Source organism: Saccostrea cucullata, unplaced genomic scaffold (assembly GCF_032062105.1).
Source record: "Saccostrea cucullata isolate Sc308-1 unplaced genomic scaffold, CSIRO_AGI_Scuc_v1 ctg12624, whole genome shotgun sequence".
In the NCBI taxonomy this organism is placed as follows: Eukaryota; Metazoa; Mollusca; class Bivalvia; order Ostreida; family Ostreidae; genus Saccostrea; species Saccostrea cuccullata.
Window position 1 is genome coordinate 13,951 of NW_026931279.1, and position 10,376 is coordinate 24,326.

A 10,376-nucleotide genomic window follows, 5' to 3' on the forward strand; every position below is an offset into this window, starting at 1 on the left:
TCAAATTCAATATAAAATATGTTTTTTCAATTGGTATGAAAAAGGCCAAATACATTTTAAGTTATACATATAATTACTAACAAAGTCATTTTAACACCCAAATAATTCGGGAAATGTACGTAATACAGAATTTAAATTATGATATATTCCTTCAGATACAATCTGAAAGTACATGTAAACGCTGTGAGTTTTCGAATTAATTTATCATCTTGAGTGATCACAACTTTCACCAACTAAACAGGTAATGTAAACAATCAATTGCGAAAAATCTTTAAATAGTCAGTACGTACTTGTTTCCCGTCAGAATTAATGGATTTTCAATCTAACACTTGTCTAATGATATTTTTGAGTTAATGATTTAATTTAATTAAGAAAATGTTTTATTAATGAAATTTCTGACGTACTGTTTCTAAAAATTCATAAATAGAAAAAAATAATAAACCACGAAGAGTAAAAAAAAATCGTGCAGTATAAGCTGAAGCTCCCTCAAGAGATAAACACGGCTCAAAAATCAAAGAATTCTAAGGATGTGAATATTCTCATACCAAAACAATTATTGCTTATAACTTTTAGAAAATTACTGTATCAAACATGAGTCATAGTTTCGTCTGAAACAGAAGGACAAGGTATTATGTGAAATTTTCCTTCCCTTTTTTAATACCTGTTGCTATTGTAATATGACATGACCTTTTGGTCAAGACTCGGACCTTTGAGGTATGACAACAGCGATAATATATCTTCATGTGACATCAGGATTACACTTTTACTGAAGTTTGATTAAATATAAAAACAGCAATATTTCTTCTGTCAAAAGACCTTTATTTTTTTCTGGTCATCAGGAACATATCAACTAATGCTCCAATATTATTAATAACCAGACGCGATTATGGTATGCCAAGACAACAGCTATATTGACGTATAGACATATAGCCAAATTAAAGATTCCCCCTTAAATCTGTGATAAAATTAAGACTGTTGCTTTCTTATAGTTTCATCAGATATAAACAAATATTTTTTTTATCCTTATTTAAAAAAGGATGAAAACATTGAAAAATTTACAATTTTTGTAAATTATCCAAATTAATGAATATGTCTAAATTCAGGCATGAAATATGAACCCTTTTACGAAATGGGGTCCGCTCTCTTTGAGGAGAAAGCACTCCTTGTTGACCTGTCAAATTTTGTATAATCATAATTATGCTCTATTATTTCAGAAGTATGGCATACACTACACTTATAAGAATTCGTACTAAACGACAATGCAATTTATCTTTTAATGAATTGGCCCGACTGTGAAACTTGTGATTTGTGATTTTTTTGGAAACTAAATTTTCTTGTTGGTTTTGTTTGTTTTCTTTCTGTTAGACAGGTTTTAAACTGGAACATCACAGTTAACAGCCTTTTCGTGCAAGAATTTTACACCCTTGAAATAAACCTAGATCTCATTTTAATAGAATGAGAATAAAAACAACTCTGAAGTACATGTCTAAAGAATGGACCTTGTTTTTTAATTGCATAACGTGAAGAAAATTACATATCCTGTCATAAAAAAATAAAAATCACATCAACCTTCCATAAAAAGTTATTGTATAACATTTACGCATGTGTCCATTCTACCGGATCATTGGAAGTCAAGTAGTTCATTAAATCGGAAATTACATTTTAAAAGTCGATGACAATACTTAAAAAGTACGTTTGTAAAATATTAACAGCTGGATGATAATGTTTCAACTGATGTGTCATTTTCCCCCTTTATTCATATTTTGTAGCGATAAATAAGATGGAAATTGAAGATAAATATCATCATGCAAAATCAAGCATGACGAAATTATAAAACTGAATGACGCCATCAGAGGCATGTTACCTATAACACAAATAATGTTTATTGACTGACATCGGTTAAAATGGTTCAAATACTGGTTGGAGCTTCATTGGTTAACTGCAGATAAGATTGAGAAAATTCACCCTTTTTCCAGTAAGTAACAAGAAACGCGTCATTATGAATTGGTATATTTTAAAACTTTCTGTACGTATAAGTACTTTCCGGAGAAAGTTTAAACAATGGATTATAATTGTAGGTTTACATTGTATTATATATGTAGATTCGATTGCACCATGTATTAATATAATTATTTTAAAAAAGTTGAATCAGTTATAGAAAGAAATTATGGATGGGTCAATTTAAAAAAAAATGTCCCAAGTATTAACTCTTTGCAACTAACTGAACTGTTATGCAATATACACTTAATGTTCACGTCATAGAAATAGGACGGTATAATTTCCGTGCAAGCACTTGCTAGCGCAGTACAAGTTTCTCTAAAGTTTAGCGTTAATTAAATTATGGTATTTTAATAAGATTTTTTTTTTCCTTAATTTTTGAGATTGTAGCAAGTATAAAATAGAAAGAAATTGGCATTAGATTAAAGAGTAAATGTACTTTTCAAAGTACTTAAAAATGTGTGATTGCGGGGAAACGGTATATGCCTGATTTTGCGTTAAAATAGGAAATGGTATATGCGTTAAAATTTGTGTCTGAGAGGAAGGGGGTTAATATTGCTAATATAATAATGTAAAAAAAAAAAAACTAAATATAGAACAAAATAAATTATGGATGATTCATTTTAAAAACAGATCAGACCCCGAGGTTATAAAAAGTTTTGGAGTTCAAATTCGTACTCAAACTCAAACTCCGTACTCCAAATTCATACTCGTACTCCAAAGCTGAAGTTATAAAAGAGTATTATACTCAAACTCCAACGGAGTACAAACTGAAGATTTGTCAAGTACGTTCCAAACCAGCTTCAGAGTCAATCTAAAGTGTCGTTTATTGGGTCCGTTCACCCTATCTTCCGGTTGGCATGATCTGTATATGTAGGGTCCATTCACCATAATTCTTGTTCGCCATACCGATATCCCCATCATAAATATTTTATGTCTTCATTATCATTGGATATTAATACTTTCTTATTTTTTTTATTTAAAAATGATCTAATATGTAAGTTTAACTTGTTTGGAACTTTAAATTAGTGCATAACGAACCCGCGTAATCAAAATTATGAAAAATTGAAAATGCTGCAATTCCGTCAAAAACCAATGAAGTGGAATGAAATTCAAAACTGATTTTTAACTTATCAAGATAGACTCACATATAAAAAGTCAGGACAATTTCTGCAAGCGTTTAGTAAAATGCGGAAAAACAAGTAGGACAGACTGACAGACAGACGGAAGGACAGCTAGACGGATGGACAGCTGGACGGAGAGACAGACCGGGTCTCATCTAAACGACCGGTCTCCACGTCCCACAGTGGGATTTGAATCTGCGACGTTAGAATCAACTCCTTACTTCGCGACTCTAGAGCCCGAGTTGATCCTTACCTCGCAGGTTCGAATGAAATATGCATGAAATTTTTTTTTTTTGGAAACTCCTGTTTAGATTGTTTCTTTCCTTTTTTGGAATGACAGAACAAAGCAGGACTTTATTTACATCTGCAGACGTACATAAATTGCCCTTATGAGGCATATACAGGGTACTAGCACGTTCGTTTCCCCTCATCTTGATATTTATGAATACATATTTCATACCTCCAAAAGCTGAAGATTTCTTTTTCCAGAATTTGAGTTCGTGCCCCAAATTCGTTGAGATTGACTCGGTGAAGAACGTACTCTAAATTTTCATGGTGAATTCCTTGTACGTGCATCAGTGAAATTCATCACATTAATTATAAGTAATAGGATGTTTACTCTCTTAAGATTTAAACAGAATTCTTGTTATCTGGTATTACGGTATCGATTTCAACTTGTTATTTATTTTCTGGTTAATACACTGCACCCAATGTAACACTCACATAACTGAGAAATACGCAAAAACGGGGGGGGGTGCCTATCTCACTACAATCGACTTAAAAAAACAAAAATTTCTTTTTTACAGATTGGCTATATGAGCAGACCTTTACCGCATCCGACTTTAAACTCGGATTGATATATGAAATTAATGAAAACTGAAAGAAAAAAAATTAAACTACATGTTGAGCGGCTTATTTTTTAACGCTTCCGACTTTAATTAAAGTCAGAGAGAATAGTATAAAATTAAAAATTTTAGAATTGAAAAATTAATAAGTGGAAAATTTCCGCATGTATTTCACATGCATATAACATATCACATAACGTTACAAGGAGAATAATACATGGTCAAATCTGTATTACATCCTGTATCTAGACGAGACTCCCAATAATAAAATTCTAAGATAGTGTACATAAATATTTACAAAAGCATAATACAGGGCGAACGAGAATGGAAGCGAGCGGACTTTGCGCGAACGGATTGATAGGGTGGACATAGACCCGATAGGAAGGAAAGTTAAGTTTTCGATGTGGCCGTACGTACAAACAAAGCTAAAATATGCCCTATGTATTTACTTTTATATCTTCTTTTTAATGACATGAATTTTATTTTGTTTGTAGGGTGTGGCCAGGGTAAAAATTGCTTTATAATGTCATTGACTCAATCTCTTCATAGTGTATAATTTCCTGGTTAAAATATCTAAAATTCCCGCAACAAATTACAAGAAATCCCCATCCCTCTATAATGAATTGATTTGAAAAAAAAAAACTGCATTTCCATGCTTCCATTGTTGAAGGTTTGTTTGAGAAGATAATAATTTTAAAAAAGTATTATGGCTATATATGGCGATCTTTTAATTAGTATTGCCCACTCTGATGAAAATACTAGGCCGTTCTGTAGGCATAATTTTTTAAAAATATTAAGCATCAAATGTGATTTTTCAAAATTCCTTTTCTGAAATGCATAGAAATAAAATGTTTCCTTGGGATTATAAATTAACAATGAGTTTGTCGATTTGAATCATTTACTTAGGGAGGGCACACATTTAATTCAATATGGCCGACGAATTATATAATTTCTTGGTGTTTTTTTTTTATTTTTCATTAGCACTTAATCGCCTTTTCTTATAAACTTGTAAATCGAAAGGAATGCAAAGGATGACTGTCAAAAATTTATAAACGTACACAAAACAATGTTCCTATATTAGTACTTAAATAGGGGTTGGTTAGTTAGAAAATAGAATACATTTAAACAAATTGTGTATCACATTTACAATGAATTTCAGGCAGAATGTATTTCTTTATTATCGTATATTTCTATTTCAGAGTGATAAATGGCAGATCCAACATTTCTCTGGGTGACACTTTCAGGATTATATCCTTTAACTCTCCTGATCGGACTTTACGGAAACATTTCGGGCCTAGTCGTGCTTTTCCGTCAGCGGAAGAGAACGGGCAGTCTGATTCTTTTACAGAGTATTTGTGTGGCGAACCTTTTATCCGTTGTCTTGGTTTCTTGGTTGACTCTTAGACTGAATCTGAAACTGTATGGTTTTGAATCACTAATCACAGAAAACAGCCATTGGCAGATGAAGTTTTATGCCTTTATCGGAAATATTCCGATATCCTGGATTGCTTTCACTACAGCTTTGATTGCAATCGAACGAGCATGCGTAATGACGATGCCAATGAAGTTTCACAGTTCTTGGACAATCCGCAAAATGTATGTTGCAGTATTCCTAATTTACTTTATTGGACTGGCAGTGCCAATACCTAAAATTTTCGACCTGGATAAAAAATCTGTGACATTAATAGACACACTTATAACAAGGATTGTTCCCATTGTCGTCGTTATCATCGGATTTATGGTTACCATGATCGCATTTAGTCTCCATTCCAAGGACAAATTAGTACGACAACTTAGTGACAGCAGTCCAAGTAATTTCGTGAAACGCAAGGTTAACCAACGAAACAGGCTCACTAAAACGCTTGTAATCCTGATGGTTGCCTTCCTCTTTTGTGTTGTTCCAAAAACAGCGTTCACCTTGATCGTAGTCTTTGGCGAATTTAAGGTTCTCTCATTTTTGTTTATCCCCGAAACGGAAATGGACATCACAATGGTGATGATTATGTACCTGGAAGTACTCCACTGCTGCATTAACGCTTTTATGTACATCCTCTCGTATCGAGATTTCAAACGAGAGTTTGTGAACGTCATGCGTTGCAATTGTCAGAGACCGACCCGGAAGTACGATAGCAGGATGTCAGAAAGACGTACGGTGTCTGAACAAAGATCCTTTGATTCAACGATTTCTTTTTCCGAAGAAAACTCTTCGACGGATAGCATAAAAAAAGAAAATACATTCAGGATCGGATCACCTTGTTAGAAACAAATTCAGCTGAAGTTTTGGCAAGGTTCTGCATCAACAATTCTAAATCCTCTTCTTTGTTGCTGTAAATAGTCTGAATATTATAAAGGTTGCGGAATAAATATTTTACAGGAGTTTAATTTTTATTTGTATACAAATAGAAATACAAATAAATGTATAAACAGTACATAGAAAAAGCCCATATCTTTGTTTAAATTTGCATATCAATCACATTTATTTAAAAAAAATAGGAGGTATGGGCTGTCTTGAACAAGTGAACAAGCTAATTCAGAGAATTCGTGTCCCCCGCTTAGGGAAAAAGTCGGATCCCCCTGACTGAATTTGTAGAATTATTAAATGAATACATGTATACTCAAGCAAATAAAATACATGATTGTCAATATGCGTATAAAGATTTGATACCTTATTCTTTATTATGTGTATAGAAGATTCTTTTTATATGGAATATTTATCACACTGTAATGATGATTTTATAACCTCATAAATTTTTCTTTTCACATACTGAATACTATCATTTAAAAAAAGAAAGAAAAGTTAAAAAAAAAAAAAAGGCTCGTCCGAGATTCGATCCCGGGACCTCTCACACATGGAGCGGGAGACATACCACTAGACCACGGAGTCGCTTATAACGTAGTTAAGTATATGCAGAAGTGAAGTCACATACATGTTTATATTCATGTTCGGTATTGTCAAAATTTTACACAATCCATGGTGTTTGATTTTTTTTAGCCTTTATCAAACAGTTCTAATAGATGTAATTAAGAACATAAAGTCCGCCGAGAACCTGTTTTATACGCAATAACTCTCCGCATGCCCCTGTGCTAAAAATAGCGACATGTAATACTATAAATACTAAAACAAACGGGGCGGGGCACTTTGAGAGGGGTGAGAGAGGTCCTAGGGAGTTTTGGTATAAAATTACATTGCATAAGTTCAAAATCTTATTGAAATATCGCCCGGAAATGATAGAGTTACACACAGACACAATATATAAATTTACTACCTTGAACTTTGACCTTTTGACCTCAAAATCAATAGGGGTCTTCCTTAGGCCTCAGGGAGTTGTTATGTAAAATTTCATTGCAATAGCTCAAATGGTTCTAGAGATATCGTGTGGAAACGAAAGTGTTATAACACACAGAATTTGCTTATTTATGACCTTGACCTTTGACCTTTTGACCTCAAAATCAATAGGGGTCTTCTTTTGTCCATAGGGAGTTGCTATGCCAAATTTCATTGCAAAAGCTCAAAGGGTTCTCGAGATATCGTGTGGAAACGAAAGCGTTACAGACAGACAGAAAGACGGACGGACGGACGGACAAACCCAAATTAATATCCCCCACTTTTCAAGCGGGGGACAAAAAGTAATAAGAAATAGATTTGTTACAACGTATGGCGAATCTCAAAACGTATATAAATATTTCTCTTAACATTTGTTCTAGAAATTATGTCACCGTGTCTTATGCCTTCCTATATCTTAAGATTTATTTTACAGGCATTCATTGATCACTCGTTTTTATGATAAACATCCTTCTATTATTGATTTTTTTTTTTGCTGAAAACAGAAACAAAAATCAGACCGTTAACTGCGAAAAAGATTTTATCAACGATTTAGCGGTATGTTTAAAAAAATTATGTATGTAACTCAAATACTTTCAATGCTAGATTGTTGTAGTTTGAGTAGTATACATTATGTATGGGTCGCCAAATTTCATTCAAATGAGTTTTTAATACAGAACATACCGCAGTTATTACACCAATTTCATCATTTGTAAACTATGACGTATGACTGAGGATGACACAGCACACATAAATATAAATTAGAAAATGTGGAGTTTTGGTTATTAAAAAGGTTTCAGTTTACGTCTTACTCAAGAAAAAGTATAAACCATGAAAATAAATAATGAAACATATTAATAAATATCTACAAATCCAGATACATGTAATATTTCTTTTTTATCTTGATAGTTTTCTAAACCTTAAAAATTATTACTTATATAAACAAGCTACAATATTTATTTGTTTATATAAGCCTCACATTCGTTGATCAATTAGTTAAAGCTCCAACTTCTTTGTTGAACTTTTCAGATTAAACGCATTTTAGATCTTTTGAACCAGACAAAATCATCTTCTTTAATTTTAAACATTTATGAGCACATTAATACCATCTGATTGGAAAAAACACAATGGTTATATGTTTGGGGATGATGCATAAAAGTCGTTCAATAAGTCGGGCATATTTAACGTGTTTCAGTTGAAGAAATATGTCTGCCGGGCATGAACACTTTATTTTGCTGTCACTTTATCTAGTCATTTAAGTTCATACTGTAAAAAAATTGAGTTAAATCCACTTCAAAACCTAGATAACATTAAGATACTTAACTAATTTTAGCAAAATATGATTTGTAAACATTTCATAAATAGGAAATATATTCCAGCTCTTCCTCTGTTATTTTTAAAGTAAGAAGATCTTGAAATTTTAAGGACTGTTTTTTAACATCGATAAACATTTTATTTTTTCAAATGAAAAAATACAAGTGTACTGTACATATGACAAAATGTACGAGGGTTATTAAGAAATACGTAGACTATGTTCCTCATCGTTATGTTATTATTACAATATTATAGATCAACACATTTACATAAAAAAATATATTTGGTTGAAGTGTGAAGTTTCATGCCATTTGATGAAATAGTATTAGTCAATTTTTAAAGCAACATGTTTTGTTACCACGGAGCACGGTTAGCCAACAATGTAGCGCCAAAAGCTATGGCGAGAAAGTTTCTCAAAATTACTCTGCTTTTTATTTTTTCTTTTTAATTTCATCCACGATTTGTAGCGTTTTTCTCTTCATAAAAACATATATCCTTCACTTAACACGTATATAATATTCCAATTCTTAATTCAAATTATTCGAATTTGTTGTTAAAATATGTTTATACCAAATTTGGATATAATATGACGTTAAATAAAAAGAGTTAGAACAAAAGTCTACGAACTTTTTGAGTGACCCTCGTATAATAAATAAATAACAAATAAACATGTCTATTTCGTGGGTTGAAAATTCTCTTAAATTATGAAATCGTTTAATAAAATAACACATTAAATAAATCCGGGATCGCAATTTCTATAAACTAATGAAACAAGACCGAGGAAGGGAAACTCGCTGTTATAAAATTGACCCTGAATTTCCTGTACTTTAATTCATGTTTACAATAAAAGCATGCCATTAAGAAGCTTTCATGTCAATTCTTATTATAAAAAAAATGTAAAGTACATTGCACCTTTCGTTGATGGTCTTCTTTGACATCGTTTAGTATCCAAAAACACTAACGATTGATAAACGTTTTGGTTCATTCATTCAAAGAATAATGTCAGACAAGTAGATTTTATTTTTATGAAAAAAAAAATATTTCAGTGGCGGATCCAGACGTTTTCTGTAAAATCAAAACTTAATTTTTACAGAATATAAATATTCTGTGTACAATTACATGTGTATAACACACGTTTAGCTTGTAGAAGATCCCCAACTCCCCCTTCCTCCTATATAGATATGGTAAAATATCAATATGCTAATTTCTTAACGTCCTAGGCTAATACAAAAATTTTATTGATTTTTCCCCCAAATAAATAGAGCGTGATTCACTAAAAAAAGTCAAGCAACTTAATCAGAACAGACTGCTATCTGTGAAACCGGGGAAGTATATCAAATTTATTTTTTTTGTTTTATAAACATACAAAAGAGCATAAAATAAGCACATAGATAAGTTTTTCTTCCAAAAGACATATTTATCTTTATATATGTAACTATTTATCTTGTAAAGGGCTGAAAAAGTAAAAAAAAAAAAAAAAAAAAACCTATACTTTTATTTGTATAGAAACCATGTGATTATTGTACCGAGCATTGCATATCATTTTATTTTCTAATAAAACAATCATCCAGCCTGCAAAGGAGAGCAGAAACACCACAGCTTGCTTGTAGAGGGCTGGAAATGTTAAAAAAGAGGAGTCCATACAATTATTGTACAAACCATTAAATTTCATTCATTTTTCTCTAATAAAACACATACAAATTTCCAGCCTGCAAAAGAAAGCAGACAACATTAAACATTTTTGTATATATATACACGTCGTCAATCCGCTTA

The 10,376-nt window shown here is 31.9% G+C and overlaps 1 protein-coding gene across 1 annotated transcript; it reads left to right on the top strand.

Moving 5' to 3' along the window:
- The first annotated feature begins 1,898 nt into the window (after positions 1-1,898).
- On the top strand, positions 1,899-6,227 carry LOC134232066 (gastrin-releasing peptide receptor-like). The gene is made up of 2 exons (XM_062714036.1): positions 1,899-1,975; positions 5,167-6,227. The coding sequence occupies exon 2, from the start codon at positions 5,175-5,177 to the stop codon at positions 6,225-6,227; it is 1,053 nt and encodes a 350-aa protein (XP_062570020.1). The 5' UTR covers positions 1,899-1,975; positions 5,167-5,174.
- Positions 6,228-10,376: the final 4,149 nt, after the last annotated feature.

What these genes read in the sequence shown, in the direction of transcription:
- LOC134232066 (XM_062714036.1), top strand. Translation starts at nt 5,175, where the DNA reads ATGGCAGATCCAACATTTCTCTGGGTGACACTTTCAGGATTATATCCT.